This window comes from Passer montanus, unplaced genomic scaffold (genome assembly GCF_014805655.1).
Source record: "Passer montanus isolate IOZ18808 unplaced genomic scaffold, ASM1480565v1 scaffold20, whole genome shotgun sequence".
In the NCBI taxonomy this organism is placed as follows: Eukaryota; Metazoa; Chordata; class Aves; order Passeriformes; family Passeridae; genus Passer; species Passer montanus.
Genome location: NW_024366592.1, coordinates 10,567,511 through 10,594,322, shown reverse-complemented (window position 1 = coordinate 10,594,322; position 26,812 = coordinate 10,567,511). Strand labels below are relative to the sequence as shown.

Below are 26,812 nucleotides of genomic sequence, written 5' to 3'. Positions count from 1 at the left end.
CAAATGTGCAGTTTAATGGGTGAGGAGGACCCACGCAGCTGGAAGAAATTTACCTCCCTCAAGGTAGGGAGTGGGTTAAAAAGTACTTATTAGAAGAATAGCAAGTTGTATTAAGCCTACAGAATTTCTTAACATGAATGGTGTTTGCGCTTTTTCCACTTCTTTAGCCTTCTTCCCTGGTGGAATCAGATAAACTGTGCATTTGCTTAGAAAGGACTCTTCTATCAGCATGTACACATAGCATTTCCAATTGGCAATAGATTTCTGAGGTGAAATACTATTTATTTTATTCACTAGGCAAAAAGTTTTTGGCAAGATAAACTTCGATAAATGTTTGTTCTGAAGTAATTTCATCTCCCATAGCTTAACTGAGAATTCCCCACTTCCATGAGCTGATTTAATCCCTTACATCGTTTCCTAAACCTCCTGCTGCTTACATTTAAGTTTGGTAAGTCAACTAACCTAATACCATAAGAAGATAGGACAGGCAACAAAGCTGGAAGCACCAGATTTTTACTGCTCAGAGGACTGGGAGGTTGAAGTTATGGTAGGCTGTGAAATTGATGTTTGTAGAAAGTGGCTGTGTAGGCATATCTGGTGTGGAGTCTTGTTTTTTTAGATACAAAACAAACAAAACCAAATTCCTGGAGGACCTTCAATAACTCATCTAGACAACAGCAGCGACCTGTGTGTTCTTGACAAAACTGTGATGCTGCAGTCTTGCACTTCTTTGGGATATAGTGAGGTTTGAATACATGTCTTGAGACATAAATAAAACTTGACTACTGCTAAACTAACTATGGAGGCTAAAATAAAAAAATATTGTCTAGAAATACCTTTTTGAACAAGAAGCAGCAGTCAGGGATATAGTAAAGTGTTGTGAAGCCTAGAAGAGACTTAAATATATGTGCAAGAAGAAAGATTAACACGGAGTAATAAATAGCTTTTAATTCTTGGGGATAACTTCTGTTCTCTTCAGTGTCCATTCCAAAGACTTTTACACCTTCAGTTACAAACTAAATGAAAATGTGTGCTTAAATGGTTGCTATATATGAGTGAATTATTTGATTTACAGATAAAGCATATAATGGATACATTGAAATTCCCCTTACCTCATCATGCTGAATGCTGAAGTGCACATTGTTATTATGGCTACATTGATACCTGAATTGCCTCTGGTCAGGTAACAGGTTTCCTGCTCTTGAGTGACAGCCTGGAAGCCTGTCTGGATTACAGTGCAGGGCAGCAGTACCTCACTGGCTTGTCCAGGAGCATATCAGAGCTAGCCCTCATCTGGGGGCTGCTGGACTGAGCTTATTCCCTCTGGGGCCTCTTGGGTATCCCTGTAACTCCCCAGTGTTTTGCCAGCACTTTTACTATGAGGGTTTGTCTTTATCTGCAGATTCTTGGAGTTCTGTTATTTACCACTTGATTACTGTTGAGTCTGCTGAAGTGTGATTGCTAAAGATAATTTTGTTTTACTGCGTAGTTCTAATTAATCTTGGTGTTCAATTTACATTTTGCAAATTTTAACATGATGACCTAAATTCTTCTTTTATGGAACAAGATAATTGTTTGCTACTGCCATTAGCAGATTTCATGTTCATGGTGGAGCTGCTCTTAAGCAAAATCCCAGGAGTGTACTAGAAAAAAACTTTTATAAAAACACAGCAAAGCTGCCACTTCTTAGTAGTGTGCACAATAAAATTAATGAGGTTGTTGAAAACCACCTCTTTGGGATGGCTAATTAATTTCCCCAGTCTGATCCAAGAGAGTCTGAGGACATGTGGCAAAGAATTATTCAAAGATATTAACAGTTTGTGCATCAGTTCTTAAGTAGTTTATAGGAGCAGCATGGAGTAACAAACTTGTGTGCAAACCTGGCATTGTGGTGGAATGTGTGACTCACTGACTGAATGAACATCCCAGGATGCTCAAATCTCTCTTTTTTTTTTTTTTTTTTTTTTTTTTTTTGTGAAGGTACAGATAGAACTGATTCTTCAGTCATTTCAATTTGAAATGTCAATAGAGCTCGTTCCAGCTGTGATCATTTGAATGATCATGAATCTGGAACCACTAAATGTAATATTTTCTTTGGGATGTTGATGTCAGGCTATGGTGATTTTGTTCATTGAGTTCGTGTCTGTGCTCTGAAAATCTGGGTAGCTTTAACATATTGCCTATGTGATTCATAATTGACCTTTCTATGCTTAAAACCCAAATTAAGTACTTACTTACTTGATTCTGTCTGGGGTGTTCTTACTGTGCTGATTTGTCCTGTGCCTAATGGGTGTTTGCTGCAAAAAGTAGAGTTATTAAGACCAGATAATAAAACATTGAATTTAATCTTTTTTTCTTTCTGCTGATGTACTAATGTATTCCATTCCCTAAATTGAAAGCAAATTTTATCTCTGAAATATATCCTGTTTTGTCCAAGTTTGTGGTATACAGCATCTGCATTCCTAAGTATGACAGTCAAAGTTGGGAATAGATAATGAATAACAAGCAGAGAATTTGGTGATGTGAGGAAAATATTGAATTCTACTACTGCTCTTCTTTTTTCTGCCCTCCCTTATTCTAACCACAGTTTTCCCTCTGCTATCAGTTTTATCTTTAATAAATCCTTGTTTTTCAAGCCTAGCTCAGTTAGTTAATTTTGACTTCAACAGAAGCCTTACAGGAGATGAGCTAAGCTTCTCTGTTCCAGGAGAACAGTTTAGCAATGCTATGGATCTGTATCCATTTGGAATGATATGTGGAAAGTTGACTTAGATGAGAAGATCGTGCAGTGAATGTTGACTTGGGTACCATGGCATTGTGACTCATGCAGGCCACATAAGTAAAAAATACTGAATGAGTGGATCTTGCAGCAGTGTCAAAATGCATAAATAAGGATTCCTTTGGGTAGTTCTCAATAGACCAAACAACTACCATGTGGTTTTTCTGAAGGACCATAGGCTCAGCTGGTAATATATCAGGATTTGAAGGTCAAATATTTTACTTAAGTTCAAAGAGAACATTGTGGACTGAGGGTTCTCATGTCCAAGAATTTTTATGTCTGATTAAAGGTCAGAAGAGAAAATATAGGAAAGATGCAGAAAACCAGGGGATGATATGATTGTATTGCTGAAGTCATGGGGATACAGTTTTATGTGAAGTTTTATTTTACAGTTATATGTGAAGTTGAATTTAGCATGTTTTTTATGGTTTCATGTAATGCTTGTTTGAACTTCTGAATATGTGTCCACAAAAAAGTGTGGGAAAAGTTACCTCTTTCTACCTAATTTTCCCACTTCTGAAGTTGAAGGTTTGTGTTAAATTATCCCTAATTTTTCATCTCCTTCATAGTAAAATGAATGTTGAATTTCCCAGTACAATTCTGTGCAAAGAAACAGTTGTCATTTCCATAGACAGATCTATTGCTAGGACAAAAGCACGAGCTGGAATTAATAAGTGCCAATAACTGACCAGTTGGTTATACAACAGTTGTTTTTCTTACAAGTTGTAGTTTCAGCAGTTTTGAACAATTAGATGTTTTTCTGCTTTAGCTCATTATGAGGGGAGGTAGGTACAAATCAGTACAGCTCATATTAAAGCAAATTTTAAACTTTTATTGGATGCTGGGTATCTTTTTACAGTATACTGCTGTTAAAGCCTATGATGATCCTGACCAGTGATGGCAAATTCTACAGTCACAGGCCACAGATGGGGAAGGAAACAATACTTTCATTTAAATGGTTAAGGAACTGCTATCTGTCATGTTGCTGTTTTGACTTGGAATGCAATCAGTACTAATAAGTCCTACTGAACAAGCTGCAGTGTTTGTCTTAATTGTGTTTGATTGGAATATTCTTGTGTGGGTTTTTTTTTTTGTTTGGGGTTGGGTTTTTTCCTCTTTTTAATAAAGACTAGGGTAGCAAATAATTTGTTTTCCCAAAAGCAACTGAAATTCTGATGAGGGAGAGCAGGAAGGGAAAGAAAAATATGGTCTTGAAAACTCATAATGCACATGAATATGGCTTTGAAGTAGCTTGAGGGACTTGGGATTTGGTGCTTTTAGCACTTTGCCCATTTTTACATTCTTTATTAGTATTTCTTATGCAGTGTAATTCTGTAGCTCAGTTCAGATACATTGTTTGCCAAGGGCAGTGCATTTCTTCAAAGGAAGAATTTTTGTTTCTTTCTTGCTGCACCAAGAATTAGAATATGGTCTGCACTTTTGTCTTTGCTTACAGACATTGCTGCCTTCCTCCGTGGTTACAGGCCAGAAGGAAATGGTGAAATCCTTTTACTTAGCCTTCAGCTGTGCTTTGGAAATCAAAGAGAGTATTTGCATGCTGTGGCTAATGAGCTGAGCAGACCAAAACATCACTAGATAGGTGTTGCGGAGATTGCCCTGTCACACTTCCAGCCAAAGTCCAGAGAATGTTCTGAGTCAGTTTATACAACAAAATTGTGTGCTCAGAGTTTCTGATGAGCTAAGATCCAGTCTTGATAATTATTGTTGGATGACTAATTCTTTCATTTCCCAAACTCTGGTCATTTATGAACTTGCTTTCTAACACACTTGTGACCTATAAATTAGTGATTAGCTTCAAGCAGGAAAGATGAGCTGTTAGGCCATTTGAGACAATAGATAGAGAGCTGTCCATAGAACAGTTACCATCAGCATCTCTCATTTAAACTGATTTGTTAATGACACTATGAAAGCAAATACCATAGGCAATAAATGTTTAAAAAGTTTTTTTTTGTTTGTTCAAAAATACTTTCAGTGCTTGATTCAGGTAATGCAATTGAAAGTAGAAGATTTCAAGTCAAATAACAAAGAGTCCAGGAGACTTCCTGTGAGGTGAGATCTGCATTTCTCTTTGTGCCCTATATTAAGAAAAACCAAACAAACTCACAAAAAATCCCAGAGAATCCTTTGTACTCAAGTGAGGCATTTGTGCGAATCGTTATTTCTTGGATTGCTGACTTCTCAGTAACTTCAGTAATGTTGTTAACTGTTTCTTGGCTAAAGTCATGGATATTTAGCATAATTTAAAAAAACTTGAATTTGCCTTGTGATAAAAACAGTAACTGTCTGTTATTTAAATTTACCTTGGGCATAATGACAGTAAATATAATTACTTTCAAAATAGATTCTTCTAATTAGAGTATAACATGAGATACAGTTTAGTTCCATTTCTGTGACAAGTTAATAGACTCTATTTACTAAAGCATTTTCAACAGTAATTTTTGGAAAAAAATACCTTAACTTGTAGGTGGAGTATTTCAAACTTAAAAGTGCAATACCAATATTTATAAGTTTTAAGGACAGTATTGCAGTGAAGCTGAATATTCCAAGTGTGTATAATTGGTTTAGGGAGCCATTCAGACATATGTTTTTAAGTATATACTGCTTAGAAAGCAGCATTTATTTTATGGATGTAAAAATAGCTTTTCTGATTGAGTTTTTTGCTTCCATGTTTTGTTTTTGCATGACTCCAATCACCAACTGCTTCATCATGTCAACAAAACTCTGCATTAAGGCACAAAACTTCTAGAACTCATTAATGCTGCTTTTGACATTTCATATCTTTTTATGCATTGCTGAATGAAGAAAATGTAAATTCACTGTGCACAGGAAAATAGCACTTGTTAATCTTATAGGAAAACCTATTTAGAAGCTGAGCTTCATTGCTTTGGATTTGATAGAACACTTGATTTTGCCTTGGACATATCTTTTGTTCAGTTTCTTGAGAGGTAATTCCTGCTTATAGTGCTAAGCCCCAGTTAAGGCACTTTTATTCAGGGAATTTTTAACCATAGCAATAATCTTCAGGAGATACACTCATCTTCCTGTTTATTCTCTCATCTCTTCCTGATACAGTACAACCTGAGCTGTGAGAATTCACATTTGTTATTGTTGCAGGGTTTTTTTTACTTATTGTGTCTTTAGGTCATGCAGAGAATTCAAAAAATCAAGTTGGCATCTATTGAAACTGAAACCCAGTAGCTGGCGCCGTGTGTTTGCCTCAAAGGAAAACATCCACTTCCTGTTCATTCCTTGGACAACATGTACTCAGCAGTTTAATGCAGAACTTGATGTGGGGTTCTTCCAGAAACTGAAAGTGTTTTAGTTGGCAGTTAACTCAATGCAGAAGGTGTAGCAATGGCTGGGATCCTTTGCTCAGCTGCTTAACTTTTGGGGCAGTTTCTGACATGTTAAGCTTGAGAAAAAAAATTCCTTTTTGTAGGAACAGGTGTTGTTTTGTAGATTTTTCTGTTTTCGTTGTGTTATCTATTATCAGTTTACTGATGGTCTATTACTGAGACAGAATTACTGCTCTGATTCCTGGTTTATGTATGCTTGATGGCTTCTGTTTAGCAATTGTCTGGCACCCATGTGAACTGGAATATCTTCTGCTTAGTATACTCTTAAAATAGGTATCATGCAAATCACCTCATCCAAAATGCACTGGTAAAACATGAAGTCTGGCCAATCACTTCTGCAATAAAAAAATCCAACCCTTTTAGGCCAGCTCAGTGTTGCCTATGAAAAAGGACACTGCACTGTGTTCAATAGATGCAGTGCTTAACAAATTCTTCAGAGTGAACATTAGGTTTATGTCAACTTAAGGGATAAAGTCATTAGATTGATCTGCAATTCTTTAGAATTAATGGTTTAAGGCTTTTATTGATGTTTGTGCCCTCCATATCAGGGCTGACAAGTGAGTCCTGATGCTGTAACTAAAGCATTTTAACTTTAATTCTGAATTCTAAGCAGAGACAGTTTGGAAAGTATCTAATCATTGGATGTTTCAGTTCATCATCCAGAATATTTTGTGCACAAACATTCATCAGTTAAAGAGGTAATCTGAACAGAGAGCAATGATACCTGTGTCTGCAGCAGCTTATTCTGTCAGAACTACTTGCTGCCATTACTCTGAGCTGTTACCTGACTAAGAATCAAACTTATAAATGGAAATCTTGGACCAAACTTATAAATGGAAATTCATAGGAGCTAAGAGAATCTGCACAACTGGGCCCTTCATTCCTGTTTCATCCCTTGCTGGTGCAAGTAGTGAGTGGGTTACATTATTTCTCACTCAAATCTTTACGCAGGTTAAGCATTTTGGGGGAGGGGGGAGAACAACTGTTTTCAATAACAGTGTTTGGCACATCTTTGAAGCTGGAATTGTAGCATGAGCTTCTAGAAGCTGTAGCTAGGAAACAGTTGGTTCATTACTGTTCTACAGAACAACTCATGTATCAGGTTTGTTTGTCTCCCAAAATGCTGATACAACTGAAGTACAGATGGCTCAGTAGTTCAGTTTATTTAGCAGTTGTTTCTGGAATTGTATTTGTTTGACTGAGACAAAGGACTTCAGATTGCATTTGATTATGGTGGATAAGCTAGATACTTGTTTACCACCAACAAAACCTGAAAAGTGTGCTTGTTAAGCACCTTTTTGTTGGCTTAAGCCAGAATAAGTGCAGCAGCACTTTAAAAGCTTTTCAGAGTACTTTAGATATGCTATCAAGACAGGCAAAATTCATAATCACGTTCATAATTCATTTTCTTAACGTTTATAGACCAAGTATTGGTGTTATTATTAGCAATTAAGGCTTCTCCTAAAGCAGAGAACTGCAAAGTAGATACCCATTTTTTACATGGACATGTACATCTGTCTGCTCTGGTTGCACAACTTGCTACAGGATGCCAGCTGGAGACACGCACTATCCTCAGAACAGAAACCCATTTTTGATGAACTGATGAGAGTCTTTTAGGGGGAGGGTTGTGCTGAAATTCTTTGAGTAGCCTTTTTTTCATATTTTTAAAAACAGAAGCTCAGTTGGATATTGCAGGATAAACTAACAGCAAATACTAGAAATGAATCCAGAAAAATAATGAAAATTTGATACTCATGTCTTCAGCCTCTTCCACAGGGATTTAACTTTCCGTATTCAAGTTCTCTTCTCAACATCTGTTAACTTGGATTTGGTTTTTGATCACTATCTCTACAGGATTTCTTGTGGATGTTTTTGCTATTTCTGTTTGTTTCAGTAAGATGTGATAAGGGGGAGGTGTAAAATCATCTTGTCCCATATATTTCCCAAAGCATACAGGGTAGAAAGAAGACATCTGGGAGAAAATTCCTTTTTGCTTCAAGTTATAAAATTTAGAGGATGGGGAATAAAACACCCAGAGGAGTTAAAAAGATGTTATTAAATATGTCAGAGGGTAAACACAGAAATAATCAGTAGGAATGCTTAGCTAATGCAGTCACTCTCAGCTGTTTAACAAAAACCAACAAACTTCTAGGTTTTCTGAAATTCTCCAAGTGCGAAGTGGGTATGCCACACAAAAAATCTAGGTCATTTGTTTCAATTCAGTTGTCTGCACACAACTGTAGTCGACTCAGGCTGCAGTTGGAAAACTCCTGGAATGGCTGGAATATGCAATAGCAGTTGTCTCTGTGCAGGCTGAGTGAGGCTGGGTTACACTGATTTTTTTGAGAGGACTGAAAGTAAGTAATTTTTAAAAGTACAAGGAATTCACATGAAAATTTGGATCTTGCACAAAATTTTTGCAGTTGCCATTGGAAACTGCCTACTTTCAGTTGCAGCCGAGTTTCCTCGGCTCTGGTAGGATCTTATTGCAAGTTTTTCACTGAAGAAATCAGCTTCAAAATCATAAACAATTCACAGCTTACAACATTAATCTTTTTACTTCCCTTTCTGCTCTTTGGCTTAACCCAGACTTTGAGTTACTAGCTATTTCACCAGGTTCCACTCTTGCTCTTGGTTGGAATATTTAGTGACTATTAGTGAAACGTGGTCATTTTTCTAGTGAATCAGAAGATATAGACAAGAAAACTTGAGACTCCATCAACTTACTGGGCAGAAATGATAAAATACTGTTGCTTCTTCTTAGGCTTCCCGCATTGTGTTAGAAGTTTTTTCAATAAAACAGGTTGAGTGGAAATGTGAAATTTACCTTTTCCGTCTGCTCTGTCCAGTTCTTAGAGCTGCAACCCTTGAGGCATATCTCAAGAGTTTTTTTCCATTTATAGGAAAAAAAAAAGTAGGGTTTTTTTTAAGTTTAAATGATACGTTGCACTGACTTGTTTTGAGCTGGTTATTTGAATTGTTCTTGCTCTTAGTTAAAACAGATGGGAATGTGAAATCAGCACACTGGACTAGTGTTATGATAAAATACACAAAAGTTTACATAAATTATTCCTTGTCTAAAGCGCTGGACTGGTGGTTCAGTTTACCTTCAGATTTGTATTAAGGCAGATGATGTGAGGGTCTGTCTGCTGTATCAATGTAAAGCTGTGTCAGTTCCTGTCATAGATGCAAAAAATTAACCTCTCTACCCAGCAAAAACTGCTTCAGGCTGGTGCTCATTTCAGTTACCATAACAAAGTTATTTAAAGGAAATCTTATAAGCAGCTTGGAAAAAGAAATTAATTTATTTTCTCTGCTAGTCAAAGGTGTTTAGAGTAATGTTAATTTTACACTTGAAAACAGTAAATAATATTTTTTTAGATACACCATAAAATTGATTCAGTAATTCATAGCTAAAGTCTTTTCCTATTGGTAATCTCCAGGGACCTGTGAAAGTGGTAGCATGGATTTTGGTTGGCTAAATCAGCTTGTCGTGGCAAGAATGAAAACTATTTCATCAAAGTCAATGCTGCTTTTTAGACTCTGAGACTGTTCTGGACCGTTGGAATGTTCTGGGATCACTGAAGTGAAGGCCTAAACAGCAGACCACGTGACTGTTTCTGTATAGCAAGCTGCATTGTTAAGACCTGGTATTCTACAATGTTGTCAGATTTCTTCAACGTATTTTATAAAAATGCATCTCTTGGGGGTGTGGTGTATTTCATTCCATTTTGCAGTTAAGGTTGGCAGTGTGTGAATTGGTGCTTTAGGTGAGAACAAGGTTTGCAGAATGGAATCTATACAGAATCATTCCAGAGGCAGACTGAGGAGCAGGAAAGCACTCCTGTTCAGGTCATACGGGAAATCCAGTACTTCTGCACATAAGATTGTTTCAGTAAAATTCCAATAGTAAGAAAACTGGGAGAGTAACAGTTGAGTCTTCATTGGTAAAACTCAGTCTATTGTGTTGACTTTGTATTTGAACTCAAAATCAATTTTAGTTCTTTTCAAGTCTTGATAGATAATTGAAAAACAGAGTATTTGAGGTTCCAGTTCTGTGCTTGAACAACTGATTTGTGGAAGAAAAATTCAGAGGAGGAAAGATATATAAAGTTCTGTTTCTATGATGAAAGGTCAGATTGCCCTTTTTTGTGTTATTTCATAAAATCATAGAATGGTTTGAGTTGGAAAGAACTTAAAACATCATCTAGCTCCAACCTCTCTGATGTGGACACAGACACCTTCCACTAGACCAGGTTGTTCAGAGCTCCAGCCTCCCTGGCCCTGAAAACTTCCAGGGATGGGGCATCCATAGCCTGAGACACCTGTTTCAGTGCCTCACCACCCTCTCAGTAAAGAATTTCTTCCTAATATCTCATCTAAATGTTTTCCAGAGCTGAAAACAGCACTGCAGGTGAGTGAAGAGGGGTAGAATTGCCCTGCTGGCCCCATGGCTTGGGGTGCAGTCCATGGTACATTTGGTACATTTGACACATCCTCTCAGGATGTGAGAGAAATCTAGAAACACTGTACAAATATGCAGAGATTGAGGAGGTATGACAGCTGAAGTGCAGCTGAAGTTAGTTAGGAATCTGGAAGGCATAGGAAAATCTCTACCAACTGCTTTATGGAGCAAAGGACCTATTGAAAAAATTGTACAAGCTTTTTTATCTCTGGCTTTATTGGTAGGTCAAGGATGTAGAAGTTGATGCTGTTAGAATTGTGGTAGCTTGTTTTTTTGGCATTTTGTTGTTTGTTTTTGGGTTTGTTCCTTTTAGGAAGATAAAGGGAAGATATTATATTTATCTTTCTGTACAAAGGGCAGGATATAGAGAAGTTTGTTTAGTTGTGCACAGTGTGAAAAAACAACAGTTCAAGTTAAAATGCGAGAATTCTGATTAGGTGTAGGAGAAAAAATACTCCCTGTGAGGATGATCAAACCATGGAAAGGGCTTATGCCTGGAGAACTTCTGGAATCCTCAGTCCTTGGAGGTCTGTGCCTGATCTGATTGGACCTACTTAAGAGTAAAATGTTAGACTGCATAACCTCCAAAGTTCCCTTTCAGCCTTAAATAGTCTGTAATGGCATGAGTCACTAGACTGACAAGCTTGTAGAATTAAACTCTCCTTATATTTTTAGATTATTAGTCAGATTTCAGGAAGTGTGGTATTTAAGTTTTCCCTCATTACCACCAGTGTTTATGACCCGTGGATTAGCTACATAAAAAACATCATGTTGTTTTTGCTGTTTGAGTAAAGACTGAAGTTTGTGCTTGGCTTACAATATTTCTGAGCTCAACAGTTATTTTAGAAAATGTAGAATTATTGACCTTGTGTGTAGAAAATGGGTGTTTTTTTCAGTTGTTTCTACTGTACTGTTTTTAGGGATTCTCAGTCAAGTTGTTTACATTTTCCTTGCTAGAGAAGTAACTTTTGGTTAGATGAGCCCCAGAGCTGCCATGTGGCAGCAGTAAAGACTTGAAAACTCTATGAACATACAACTGAAACCAACACAGGTTAAACAGTAAAATACTTTGGCTTATGTACTTAAAATGCAACCATTTTGAGAATTTAAGTAGAATGGCAAAAATAACTTAATGTATTTTCATTTTCAGAGTACTTACCTGGTGTTTGCAGGTTTTTGAGGGGTGGGGGAGTGGGCTTGTGGCTTTTTTTAAAAGTCTTTCCAGTGACTAATGAATCTGAAGAAAGTTATAATGGCGAATGATTGAAGGGGTGTGAGCAGACTCAAACTCTGAGAAAATGAAATAAAGTGTTTGGGGAAGATTAAGGCATAATCAGTTCATCCATGCCCCCACATACCCACTGTGGAAGTGCAAGATTGTTTTCTAAACTGTTTTGAGTATATGACTAACAAATTTTTCTACAGGTGTGATTTATCCAAGCTTGCACTTCCTTCAGAAGACTAAGGAATATGTTGTTCTTAAGTGATTTCAAAGCTCAGTTTATATATGTTCCACTGCAAAACATAGACCTTAACATTCCAGGCACTTAGTTTGATTTAAAAACTAAAACTTAGTTATATTAGAGGGAAAGATTTCATTCAGTAGATACCAGTATCATTTCTGTTATAGCAAAGTATGCCTTGAGATTATATCCAACATCATTAATTTACTTCTGCCATCTCATTTAATCTCTTTGAATTTTTAAAAACAAATAATACAACCAGCATAAACAAAGCCTGTGAAGAAAATAGTAAATATGACATTTTTTTAAGTAATATTTTCAATATGCAGCAAAATAGTCAAAATATCTCATCCATAGGGCTTAAACTTTGCTTTATAGAAAGAATATTTTTTACTCCTCTTCTTTCCCACTGAGACAGCAAAGTTGTTGGTAAATTTAAAATGTCAGAGTTATCTAATACACTGTAAAGGTGGCGATCCCTTGTATGCAAAGAGGTGGAAGTAATGCAAGAGACTGTACAGTGAGTTGTTTTCTTTCCTAGTATAATGAGGACAGGAATTACACAGTAGCTCCTGCAAGAGGCTTCCCTGCCCTCTAAGGACATCTGACTGCGTGGAATCTGATTTCCTTCATTAAAACTGAAATGACAGGAATGCATGAAAAGGGGAGATGCAGTTATTTTTGCCTGATAAGTACAGATGGAGATATAGAGTTGTTTCTAAATCTGAAAGAGCATTTTAATGCCATAAGTATTACAGGCACTGCTCTACTAATACAGTTAACCTATGCAATAGGATTTAATGAGGCCACAATAGTCAGTTTCTATTCCTGTGGTAGAACTGCAGTGTAAATCCCAGCTACTAATTGCTGGTGTGTTCAGATGCCAAGTCATGGAACAGATGAAGGAAATGATCAAATAAATTCTCATACTGATTAGTTCTCTCATCGGATTCATCATTCAGCCACTAATTCTGCTGCAGGGGTGCGAAGGGTCAGACTTGGGCTGGAAGTAGCAAAGCTGTTGCTGCCACACGGGAGAAAAGTTGGTGCTAAAGTGAAGGGTGAGCTGTGACATTTGTAGCCTGGCAGTAACGTTCTAGAACAACACTTCTGACAAACCACAGTGCTCATGTGAACACCTGGCTCGGGCTTGGTTTCAGTTCCTGTGCCACTGCAAAATAAGCCTGTGCTTGAAGCACCTGGAGTGTGCTGTAGGGTGATTACGTTTAACCTAGATTAGGTTAATGGTGAAGTTTAACCTAGATTAGGTTAAACTTGAGTTTAGCTCATTTGGCTTTAAGTGTTGATGCTTCTGAAACTGGCAGGAGCTGGGAAAAGAGCAGATAAACGGAGACCAAAGCAGTCATTGAATACAGCCTTGTGTAATAAAGGCTGCAGAAAGGCAGGGGCAGTTGAAGGATAGAGTCAGTTAGGTGTGGTTAACTAATCTCTGTGGAAAATAATGAGCTTCAGAACATGTACTTTATGACTAAACTTGTTCATTTTCATGGTGCTGATGTCATAATCTGCACTAGGGACAAAGTCAGCAAACTCTGACTGGTTCATTCTTCTAACAAGGGCTGCAAAAGAAAAAAGAATTAAAAGTTGGCACAATTTATTCGGGGAAGCTGTTAAGGTGCAGATCCTTCCAGATTACTCTGGGACATCCATCAGGTGTACAGGAGGGCAGGTTGCCTGTCAGGATCTCCTCTGTGAGCTCAGGAAGAAAGAGGGGAGCATAAAAATGGGAATTGGGGGTGGGTACCCAAGAAGAACATAAGCACTTCCCCAGGGTGGGGAAGGCCTTGACTAGAACTAAACTGGAAAAGGACATGAGATATAACAAAGGATTTTGTGTAGGTATAGTTGCAAGAGAAGGTAAAGCAAGGAAAATGTGTGAGAGAGGAGGGTAATGAAAGAATTAAGTTCAAGAGTAACTACTTTTGACAGTAGTCACTTAAGAAATTAGTTGGAACAGATGTTTTTATGGATTAAATTGCTCCATTACAGAAAATGGGTGATAGTTGCATTCATAGGGTGTTATAATGAATCCTACTCTTAGTTAAAGAGCAAAATTCTTAAATGTATTTGGAAGTGAGTTTCCAGTTTTTATTTTCCTGTCCTGCAGTGAAAAATTGATAGCCATGTTTCAAGGACATTGATACCTTAAGATCTCCAAATTTAATATTTTTCTGTTAGCCATTCTGTTAGTCACATTTTTATGTGACTTTTGAAATAGGGTATAAAAGTCTTCTTTTATGTCATCTTGTTTAGTAATTGGAGATTCACAGAGGCTTTTCTTTACTCATAATCACATTTTAATAGAGGGCATTAAAGCAGATACCTGGGAACTGCTGTTTCTGATGTTTCATGGGTGTAGCAGGTTTTTAATGCTATTGCATAGCTGGTGCCCTGGTTCTTTGATCTGAGAAGAAAAATGTTACTAATGCGGTTTATACCAGACTTAGCCTTAAATGGTTGACTGAGTAAATTCGGTGTATTCTGGAAGGCCATTATAGAGGTGATCATGTCTTTTCTTTTGCATGGGCAAATTACTTTCTGAAGCTATGCACAAATATTTGCACCATTGTTAGTGAATGTGTGGGTCTACTCTAGAAAGTGAAAATAAATAATCTTCTTTCAGGAGAAGCCTGACCTTTGAGTGAAGCTGTTTTATTTTGAGGGTGATATGATTCCTTGATCCTGGCTTAATTGTATCTTCTCCTAATACACAGGTTAACCTTGCTGCTCTGTTAGACTAGAAAATGGCAGAAGTCCCATAAAATTTCCTTGAAGAATCATTCTGTCACTTTTGATCTAGTACACAGAAGATTTTGCTCCTGTGGGTGTAAAGGAAAAATCATGCTCCATTTTGTCAGTTCATGTGGATTGTGGCCATGTGCCTCTGCAGGAGATGGTGATTTTTAGTGTAAACCTTCAGCAGCTTAGTTTCAGCCCATCAATATATTGGTTATTTTGCTGTCTCACAGTTCTGTATTGAGAATCATCACCTCATAGGATTGCTGATACCCAAGTTCATAACCTTCTTTATGGCATGTTAGGCCAGTATTATTCAAAACCACAGTAAATTTGGAAAACTTGATGCAGAGATAATGTTTTTCTTTGAATCTTTACTTGCGTGCTGTTTCCTGCACTGACCTATGACAGGGCTTGAGAGACCACTTTGTCTCATTGCGGTGGTATAATTAGCCACACCTTCACCAGAGCTTTCTCATTTATGAGGCAGGGGTTCAAGCCTTTATCTTATGCCTAAAGATTTAGTTCCAACCCCCTGCATGGGCAGGGGCACCTTCCACTAGATCAGGTTGCTTAAAGCCCCATCCAGCCTGGCTCTGAGCAGGTGCACTGGGGACTTAATATTTAAGTCAACTTCAGTATGTACTCCTGTACTGTGTAATGTGCACATTATAAAATATACCTCAAAAATGGAAATTAAATATGAACTAAAGATTAAATAAATGCTATTTTTACATTTTATTAATAGCACAATATCTAGTTTATTTTCACACCCCAGTGGATTTTCTTGCACACCTCTCTGGGTTTTCACACCTCACTTTGGAAATCACTGCTTGTCCTATGGAGAAATGCCCTAGGCAATATAAATAGGAGATCTAAAGACCTGAGAGAAATTACCTGTGAAGGGTCCTGCAAGTTTTTTAATATATATTTGTTGGTGACTGCATTTGAAACAAGTGATTTTGCCAGAGTTTATCCCTGTATATTAAATGCATTGGCTTATCTTCCCTTCCTACTTCTATATTTCTTGGGCTGGCAGTCCAAGGCCAGGTAAAACTTTGACATTCTGTTTTGCAGTGGCTTTTCAAACCTATGAAACAGCTGGATGTTTGACTTGGTTTATTGCAGAATGTAGGAGTGCTTGGGTTATTTTAAATTTTTGTAACTTACATGATGTCTGTGTTCTTTTAATTCAGACTAAAATGTTCCAATGTTTAACTTTGAATTTTACTTATATGTGTTCTCAGTGCCAATGTTCAGTGCCATGTAATCTGTGTTTGGGACCTCTTTATTTGCAAACCTTTTGCTAGGTACTCTCCTATAAACATGTTTTCATCAACTTTCAGGATCTTAAAAAAATAGGAGTTTGGGTGTTTGGGGTTTTTTTCCTCTGAAAGTTCATAATCCAGCAGGAATTTATTCCACAGCCATCTTAAGAGAGAAAAGAGGACCTTTGTTTTATTCTTTGAAAACAAAAGAAAAATTACTATAGTATAAGCCAGTGAGTCAAATAATATTTTTAAGCTTAAGGAAGTGAAAAGCTTTGCTGGACTGTCCTAATCTTGAGAAGTGATGACTAACTTTCCTTTGGACTGTCAACTTTATGGCTTGACTGTGCGCTGTCCCAGAACTTAGCTTACCTGCCCTTCTCCCATGCTCCTTTACTTACCATGTCTTGGCACGTGTCAGGCTTTACGAGCCTGGAGATTGAATTGGTTTGGGTTGGTTATTATGTGGCTTTCATGTGGTTGGCTTCTCAAACCTGTGCACTCAATCCCTAAAGTATCGGCAAACATGATGGGTTATATAAATGTCAGTTGTTTTAAAATTATGGGAAGAGTCTATGTGCAAATAAAAGTATGGGTAGTGTTTAATGATCAGCATAAGTATATGCTGCTTCTTTATGTGCTTTCCCAGACTATTTATGTGCTATTAGTCTACTTTGATCTGGGTGATTTTTTTTTTTTAATTTGAACTTAATTGTCAATGAAATTCAACAAATGAGAAGCTACATCACAATACTATCTGCTACAAGGGTATATGATGAATAATTGAATATTCTATTGAGAAGAGAGGATAATAATGAGGTCATCTTGTTATTTGACTAGTAGCATAAAACTGATTATATGGAACATCAAAAGCAGAATAAGATTTCCTTCTGGCAATCTTCTCTTTCATTCTTAGAAGGGAAGTAATGGCTGGAAGATGTGTGTCAATCCCTCTGTTCTGTGCATTTTCTAAAACTTTGGGATAGGAGTGAAGGGACTGCAGGAGCTCTATAGAGAAGTATGAATTGGTGCTGCAGCTGAAATTCTTCTGATTGTTTTTCTGTGGAGATACAGGGCTTGAGGTATGATGCAAAATTTAGCCACTTCCTAAAATACGAACATTTCTTGCACATAAGAACAAGAAGCCACTTCCCACACAGCTTGTCTCTAGTTGGTTTCCAGTAACTTCTTGTCACTGATGAAGGGCAGTAAATCAGTTTATCCTTAGTTGCACAACCCAAGGTGAGGAAACAAAGCTGATTAGGTACTCAGTAAATTAAATTTTGTTTACGCCTTAAGAGATGTCTCAATCCACTATGAGAGGCATTAGAGTACAACTTCCTGTGGCCTCATTTGCTTGACTCTTCAGACTTGTTTATATCATGTAGAATTGGCAAGTGCTATTTATAAAACAGGGTGGACAGTTTCATAATTGGGTTTTAAATTATGGATGACCTGGACTCACTTGCTGGTAGTTATGATGCTGACTTACTTCTATGCAGCTGGTTTGTCATTATGCAAAGCTTCAGTATTCATAGAGGCAGATAAAGGAACTTAGCTAGGTAACTGTGATCCTAGTTGTGGGGCAAGAGAAGCAAAATGAGCCAAGGGGAGCATTTTGTACAAGCTCTAATGGTTTGTTTTTTATTGGTTTGGCTTGGGTTTTTTTTTTAAATCGTGAGTTACCTAGTGCACTTGTACTTTGTGTACAGGTACACCTGAGATGCAATACAGAACAAGGGATCAAGGTTGTCTTACAGTCGTAAGTGCAGATGTGAGGGAATAGAAATTGAGCAACTTAATTTTTCTTTGGCAGTGACTGAAATGTTTGAGTGGAACATTCTTCAGCATGTTTGAAAGTGTTTGATTTCTTTCAAGCTCTTCCTTGTGTGTTAGCTCCAAAATTTTGCTGATGAGATTATGTTTATTTTAAAGGGTGAAGATGTCAACCGGACGCTTGAAGGTGGGAGGAAGCCTCTTCACTATGCAGCAGACTGTGGCCAGCTTGAGATTCTGGAATTTTTGCTCTTGAAAGGAGCTGATATTAATGTATGTATTATTGTATTTGCAAACAGCTCTTAGTCTTCCCACACACACCAAAGAGATTGGTGTAAGTGCCTAAATGGTCACTGAAAGATATAAATCAAACTAAACAATTTGATGCATTTAAAAATATTTGAGAGGTGACATTCTAGAGGTTAGAAGTTCACAATTATGCTTATTAAATGTTTTAATTCTTTTTGAACACACTGGAAAAAGTGTGTGTCTTCTTTGGAGACATTCTTTCTTGTTTAAGACATTTTGCTGCAGCTTGACATGTATAGCTTCTTGTTTTGAAAAGCTTGACTAAGCTCTATCAGCCCTCCAGAAGTTAAATTCCTAAATACTTTAACCATACACCCCAAATGTTGACGAGCCTTAGAAGGCTTGTCCAAAAGTTAACATGTAAGACATCTGATCTTTAGTTCATAACAAAAATGCTAGGACTTTGCTCCTGGATGTCTGGAAAGATTCTCTTCCTTGGGAATTTTCCTAGCTGGGGAAGAGTTAAAAATAGCATTTCAGTTGCTCCATATCTTATTCTTTCCAGGACTGTAGTTTACAGAGAAGACAGCCAAAAGAATATTTCAGCCAAAACTGTTTTCTGAAGTGATGCTGCCTATAAAATGGGAGAATTTGGAGTACTGTTTTTAAATGGGGTGAAATTTGTCAGCTGAAACTGCACAATTGGCCTAAAATTATGGACAAGCTTTGGGATACCTTGAAGTCTTGTGGAAGATATATCTTGCTATTACCTCTTAAGTGTTAACTTTTCTGTATTAAAAAAAAAGGTTAAAAAATCCTGTGGAATGCATTTCTGGCTAATATTCTTAAATTTTTACTTCCTTACTGTTGATTAAAGAAAATTAAAATGTTCTGTGAAACCTTATAATGCTGTGTGAAATTGTCCTTCAAGTAATTGTATCTCAATTTGCAGGCTCCAGACAAACACAATATCACACCACTCCTATCAGCAGTCTATGAGGGCCACGTTTCATGTGTGAAATTGCTTCTGTCAAAGGTGAGATACAAATGTTTTGAACAAGTTATCCATTAGCAAAGCATATTATTGTGATTTTTTTTTTTGCAATAAGATTATGATGCTCCAGATGATATGTTCAAAACATCAAACAAATGCCATTTGTGTTGCTAAAACAGAGAGGGTATTCTGATTGTATAGCTGAAAGACAAAGTTGAAGGACTTCTGTTGTGTAGCAAAAGTGACAGTGACCATAAGAGTATTGTGGGCTCCTGCTAGAGAGCAGAGCTGCAAATCAGGGGAAGAAAATGCATTCCTTCAGTGGATTTGGCTTTGGCAGCTGTTTAAGTGCTTCATGTGATGCAATCTCTGCTGCGAAGTTGCTCAGAGGTGTGGTTTCCCTCAGCTTTTGCCAGATGACTGAGAACCCATCTGGGTTGGCAGAGGGAGGGGAAATAAAAGTAGGAAGCCAAGCTTTCTCTGTCCTACAGCTTGTAAATTTTGTCCTGAGGAGAATAAGCTTAATCTGTCTCCGTTTACACTTTGATTTATATTACAAAAGTGATCAGTTTTACAAAGCCAGTAGTTAATTCAAGCAATCTTTTTCCTCCATTCACATGCACTCCTTGATTACACTTAAGTCATTTGGCCAAAGGAATTCTTGCCATGTAATACTTTCATATGCCACTTCCAGGGTGAAGTTTTCCTTAACTGCCTTAATGCTGCATGAATTTCACTTAACTTCTTTGATCTTGTCTGATATTATTTATGCTTTTTGTAAACAAATGCAGTGACTTAATTTACAATTCAAATGGTGTGTCCGACTTGCTTAAATTTATTGTGAGGATTGATCCTTCATTTAGGATCATCAGAAAATAAGGTATCCTTTATCCCATGTTGATTTATTTCCATTTCTGGTTTGGAGGGTTTTCCAACCTATATTAGTTCAAATAATAAATTACTTTCCGATTTCTTCATGCAGAGTTAAATGCTGATTGCTTCCATTTACCTGGGCTAGCTGGTGAAATATTTATAAACTGGAAGTTGGCTTATCAGCTCTGTCTGTTTGAGGCAGGGCTTATATGTAGAGGTTGTTCTGTCTCTTAGCACAGTTATTTTATGAACCTTCTTTAAACACTAAGCGTACCTTGTTTGTACCGTAGTCAAATGTTCTTTGGTAGCAGATACCTAGGACTCGGGAGTCAACCCTTACTGGAAGATCTAAAAATTCCTGACTCTAATGTTCTTCCCAGTTACTAAGCCAATATTCTCCATTGCTTTCTGTGGTGGATGGACTGTGTAGGTGTTGAAAACCTTCTATGTGAGACTCTCCAGCTATTGAAAGGGAGGAGGAGTATTTCAAGAAGTGTTTCAGACATTGATCCATATTTTTCTTTAAAAATCTGGTGTTTGATTTGTAATATAAAATGTTGTGGTTTTTTAGTGTCAGAGAAACCAATATGTTAAAATAGGCAATTTTGAATGCAACAAAATTCATCCATTTGTTCAACTTCCAAAATAGCTCTGCTTTTGTTTTACAAGAAATACCCTATAAGTTGGGCAATTTAGTCCCTTTTTTCTTCTCTGACAGTGGCAAAAGGAAGAGCTGTGAGTATGACCACATCTGCTCACTCATGTCCCTCATTCATGGTTGCTGTACTGGGGATTTCAGAGATGCATGCATCTGTCCCATTTAGAAGTGTTGGCAGATCTGTTGGCCATTAATTCATACATGTACTTTTTGAACAAGGAAACATCTGCCTCTGTTGTGTCATCTGGCAACTCTTTTTAGCAGTTTGCTGCATGGTGTGTAAACCAATCTTCTCCCAGCTTCGTTAAGTGCTCCCAGTTCTGGTTTCACAGTTTGGTGGGAGTTCAGCTCTCATCATGGGTTCTGTGCTTGTTGATTGGGTTTTTTCCAGAACTGCAGCTGGAGCCAAGTAGCTCATGTGTGGCTCTCAGAGCCTGTTTAACATTTGTGCTTTGCTTGGTGACTGAAGTGGGCAAACATTCTTGTTTGTTATTCCCCTGCCCAGGAGAGGGCTTATATTTATTTGTGTATGTGTATTTTTGGAGTAGAACATAACACAAATATTAGGAACTTTTTACTTTGGGGAAGTAGAGAATACTATGAAATAATTGTACTCCTATGAGTTTGTTAATAAAGTTGCTTCCAGGCAGTATTGTACTTCTACAAATTAAAGTCCTCTTGACCTGGCCTTTATTGTTTCCTTCTCTTGTTATTGAATGTAGGCAGGAGTCTTTCTGTCCAGCTAATGGCCAATTTTCTAAATTTATTAGTACCGGCTTTAATAAACGGTGTCCTCCTTAGGTAGTCATGACCCTTTTATCCTACATTCAATAAAGCTGTTTTAGAAACCCAGGTCTTGAATGTCAATAATTTTTCTGAAGTATTTTTCTGAGCCGGGGAGAGCAGTCCTATGTTAAGATTAAAACCTCTCTTTATACTTCAAGGTTACCTCAGTTAACTGTTATCTTTGGTACCCTAAATGCTGGTACTTTGGTGGAGAGTTTTATGAATTAAAATTTCTTAAATTCTGTCAGGTCAGTTACTGCACAGTTCCATTTTTCTTCAAATCAGGATTTTCTGAGCTTAACATCAAGGAACAGCTTTGAAGCCTTCTTAATTTCCACAGAGATTCTAATCTGTGCTATCTAAGGAGCAGAAATAATCAACACCTGCAAAAGAAGCTATTCATACTCTTATTTGCCTTTCTTTTCCATGGACAGCTAAGGTTATAAGTGTTGAACACCTGCTATATCTCTTGGGGATTTTCTTAGGGGAAAAATAAATGTTTTACAAGCCATGTTCCCATGGTTTCAGCCCAAGTGTGTATTTGCAGTAACCAAATTGTCATTTGTTGGGAACAGACTAATTCAGCTCATGTTCATATGCCAAAGAACTGCAACATCCTTGTACTGTTTGGATCAAGGATGTTACACAGTGATAGGCGAGAGGAAATACTAAAAATTGCTCCTGTCACTGGAGGAACTCAGTGCATCTCTTGCACTGAGATCTCTAGGGGCCACAAGGAAGGTGAGCAGCTCCAAGAGCATGAGTTTGGCCAGTGGACCACAAGACTGGCAGTGCTGCCATCTAAACCACTGCAAAACCATCTTTTTCAAATGACAGATTCAGTACATTCAAGTAAAGAGTGTAGGAGTTTTAGAGAGGGAAATATGCTACATTGTGAAAAGTAGCATTGGAAGCACATCACAGTGGTATCAGATCCAGTTTATTAGACTGTCTGCAAAGTTTAGGGAAATGAGAGTTGTCTTGGGAACAGACATGGTATTATGTATGGAAGTTCAGTGGGGATTTGTGTGTATAATCAGTGAAGCCATGGAAATTCTAGGTCCATTATGTCCTTAAACTATTCAGTGTCCTTAATAATAACTGACAATCTTTCTTGTATTTGAGAAGGGATTTGTACATACTCTGTGGAGAGCTTATGCATAAACTGAAGACAACCCTCTGCTGTACACACTTTCGACAAAATGTGTTTGTACCCAAAGTGTTTTTCCTGTCATTTTCAAGTGAGATTTGCATATAATCTTGCAGAGTTGTTCCGAAATCAGTCCTGTGATCTCTAATAACTTTTGTCCCATTATTTAGCTACCCTATTTACAGTTTAGTCTGTGTTTTCCCTTTCATGAGTGTGATTACACAGTGCTCAAAGCAAACATGACTAGTTAATCACTGTGTTTCCCTTCTTTTGTTCTCCTCCCATAAATCTGGCACAGTGCTTGTGCTTACTTGCAGCAGTTTATTCTAATTCTTTGATTTATCCAGTTGGTGCATTATCCTACATTTTCCTGTTGCCTCCCTGTTCTGTTTGGCTGCCTTTTAGGTGTAGATTCATAACTCTTTCAAAACAAACCTGAGCAGTTTTGGACTTGGAATGATTTTGTGGTGTTGTTTTTCTGATGTATCAATAGGCACATTTTTTTCAGAATGGAAGAGAAGCACCATCCTTGATGAGTGTGGACATTTTATGATATAGAACAAATATAGTATGATTTGTTAGTAAATCAGCTCTTCCAGGTATTACCTGTTTAATTTAGCATGTGAGAGCTTCTTGCACCATATTTTGTAGAAGTGTTATAACACTGAATTTTTGCTTTTTTAAGAGTACTAGTTGCTGGAAACAAAAAATACATCTAAGATTAACTGATACTTTGTTGGATTTGCAACTTTCTGTGTAACAAAAATTGTGGCTTTTTTCCTTATTTTTAAATGACAAAGTTGGAAACTCAGATTAGCTGCATGCTGAAAAGTTCTGTACATAAATCTTATCTGGTTGGTTTCTGAATGAAAACAAGCACTGTAATAAAAGCTGTGTGTAATCAATATAATTATTCAAGTTTTATATCTTTTGACACACTTTGTACTGATGCAGCCTGGCTTTATGAACTGACAGTCCTTCCCATTGTCTTTCCAGGGTGCTGATAAGACTGTGAAAGGCCCAGATGGACTAACTGCCTTTGAAGCCACTGACAACCAGGCAATCAAGACTCTTCTTCAGTGACGGATGGACTGATATCTTAAATGTCTCTCCTGTGGCCTCACACTGCTGCCTGTCTGTCACTCTTTGCATCTTCCAGCTTCTTCAGCTAAATACTTTGGGGGGAGGGAAATTCTTTGTGAGTCAGACTAGTTAGGGGCTTGTATCAAAGATAATCTGGTTGGAGGGGGTTGAAAACTATTATGAACAGTGTCCCTCTAGGACTTCTTTCCAGTGCACAATCTCTTTCTGTTTCTAGTGAAAATGGAAGAAGGAAGACAGACCATGCTGAATATTTGGCTTGTAAGCCTCCTAGATTAGTACTAAGATTTCTTAGATGGATGGAAGTACTTCCTTTAGATGGAAGTACTGTGCTATGTACCTGAAACTAATTGTGAAGGAGACAATAGTCCCATGCTCTTAGTGTCTGTCATAATCTGAGGTGTAGTAATGTAGGTGGCTGGGTTGCTCTTCTCTCTTCTCTCTCAGTGGGTAGCTTTATTCTTCTTCTGCCTAAAGCTTCTGTTACAGTTTTGAGGACTTTTGATACTAGTTATTGGAGCTGTTCTTTATATTGACTAATTGGATGTCACACTAATGTTGTCTGACTCTTGAGCAAACAAAGAAAGACCAGTTGAGGCATGGTGGTGTTACACTCCATAATATCTGCCAAGGTACTTTTGGATGCTTGAATTTGAAGTCTTTCTATCCCATGTTTGTTTCAGTCCAGGACAGACATTTTAAGTAACTGATTTTGACAGAGAGGTCAAAATTTCACTGTAGTTTTTTTCCAAAAGAAATGTAAGATGAAATTTCTTTACTCACCACATCAGCATAAAATTCCTAGACACGTGTGAAAGCTCCAGGCTGTTTGGTACACAAGGGTAATCAAGGCAAATGTGGAAAGATCAGGTGAATATTGTTGCTAAACCTTTCTGGTAAACATAGAATATTTCTAAGTTCAGATGTAGAAGCAGGAAGATGTACAAGCAGAAGTCTTAACTTGCTCTAACTGCTACAGAATTTTTTTAATTGTGCATATCTTCAAATCAGTCTTTCAGTGTCGAATGGATGAACCTCTTAAATTCCATTAAGGAATGAGGCTTGTTCTGGAAGTTCCCACTATGACCATACCATATTAACCATTGACTTTTAGATAAGATTTACTATACTAGTATGACAATTTTGACCACTTGTCGGAAGGTATTCAATGATGTTGTAGGCACTCCTGTCACATCTTGTGCTCCTCAGGAATATCTGAGCTGCTGGCTTTCATCCTGAAAATTTTCATTAGACTCCTGGTTCATCTAAAACTGAGTAACAGGCTCTGTACCACAAACTGTACCTCTTCCTCTCTTTTGAAATACAGATTTCAAACTTCCTGGTAACAAAATACAGAAAAGCACGTGTATATAACGTCTCATGCTGAATTCTTAAACAAAAGTAGCTGATATTACTTTGATATCACTGTTGAAATTGAGAGGATATATAGAAGTAGACTGGTGACTACCACTAGTATTTAATGGAGATTTAGTTCTACTTGAATAATGTTGCATATTAGGATTGAATGTCTTGAATATGAAAAGCATTGCATTGAGAGTGTAAAATGAGAGCAAGAACTGATTTACACCTACACATTGCATAAGAAAAGCAATGGAGAAAACAATCAACTCTGGCCATAAACTGTACAGTGCAATTACTCTATTTCTTGGAGATGGGTGGCGAGGAAGAACAGAAGGGTTGGAAATCAGTGATAAATCAATTGGTGAACTGCTGATAAAAGAACAAGAATATTTGGTGAACAGTGCTTTTAATAACTATTTATAAGAGGACTCTTTAATCTTATCTCTGATCAGTGCTGGATTGTCATGTCATTGTAATAGTGTGAACACAGACAATAGGTTTAACTCTTTATTCAGCTATGAAAGTAAAAATCTTTGACATCAATTTGCCTCCATATTATGCTATTAAATACTTAGCTATTCAAATACTAGTCTAGAAAACTGCAATCTGTTTTTACATGGAGAACTTGATTATTCAAGTTTTTTGTGTTGATTAGTGTCAAGTTGTCTGGGCATAGTGGTTTTGTATTTTTGTTGGTTTTTTGTTTTTTTTTTTTTCCTTCTGTATTCTTTCCTGCCCTTCCCTTTAACTCATTTAAGTGAGCAAAGAAACATCATCTTTGTACTAACTCTTCTGGAGATTCACTGAGGCAATTTTGCCTCCCTTTTTCTACAATTATGGGGACACCTTATTTTTTCTTACTTCACCCTGTGGGGGGAAAAAGAAGCAAACAGACTTCAGTAAGTCAAGTGTTAATTTGGCTGTAATATATACCCAAGCTGCCTTTGAGATAGTTAAAAAGATGGCATTTAATGTTTGGCTTATAAAGAAGAAATACTTTTCTGCTTTTTGCACTACATAACAGGTGTTTAATAATTTTGCCCAGGATTTAAAAAAAAATAGTAAAAATAAAAGCTTCTACATTTGTAATTGTCTCAAGACTGGGCTTGTTCATTTGTTTCTTTCTTGTTAGCTATTTTGTGGAAAAAATAATGGGTGGCTTCCTCTATCTTTGAGTAGGTCCTAACTAGATAAAAATACCAAACTGTAAATTATTTTTCATTCTATAAACAGACTTTAAATACTTTGTCAGACTGGAATTGCATATACTTGGAAATCCACTCTGTTCTTAAACCTTTTCCTTTGAAATTTGTGCTGAATAAGTTATAAACTTAAGTATATTTTGGATTTTGTACCCTCTGCTCCCTTTTTCTTACAGGGAGCAAATGAGAAAAAGAGTACAATAGTTAAGTGGAACTGAACATAACACTGATTATTTGTAGAAGAGGCTGATAAGAATAGAGTGTCCTAGGTCAAGCAATTGCAGTGTTGCATGCAAAATTTCAAAACAAACTTGTCTTAATTATATTTTGTAAATGGATAAACAATCATCTTTCTACGCAGTGACAGAAGAAAAATTAGTGCTCTGTGCATTTTGATATTTGACTTTCTCTTTTCACCATTGTTAACTGTTTTGACACAGTTGGGTTCATCATTATCATGGTTCATAGACATCAGAATGCTATATGATACTGTATTTTTAAGTTTGTGTTGCAAGAATGAATGGAATAAACTTGAATTGTGCGATATGAGAA

At 37.1% G+C, this 26,812-nt stretch overlaps 1 protein-coding gene across 1 annotated transcript; it reads left to right on the top strand.

Annotated features, from left to right (window-relative positions):
* Positions 1-26,812, top strand: MTPN (myotrophin). The gene is made up of 4 exons (XM_039708125.1): positions 1-63; positions 18,045-18,158; positions 19,087-19,170; positions 23,592-26,812. Exons 1-4 carry the CDS (start codon positions 4-6, stop codon positions 23,676-23,678), a joined length of 345 nt encoding a protein of 114 aa, XP_039564059.1. The 5' UTR covers positions 1-3; the 3' UTR covers positions 23,679-26,812.

What these genes read in the sequence shown, in the direction of transcription:
- MTPN (XM_039708125.1), top strand. Translation starts at nt 4, where the DNA reads ATGTGCAGTTTAATGGGTGAGGAGGACCCACGCAGCTGGAAGAAATTT. An exon ending in TGAAAGGAGCTGATATTAAT is followed by an intron (nt 18,159 to 19,086) that starts GTATGTATTATT and finishes CTCAATTTGCAG; the next exon opens with GCTCCAGACAAACACAATAT. An exon ending in TGAAATTGCTTCTGTCAAAG is followed by an intron (nt 19,171 to 23,591) that starts GTGAGATACAAA and finishes TTGTCTTTCCAG; the next exon opens with GGTGCTGATAAGACTGTGAA.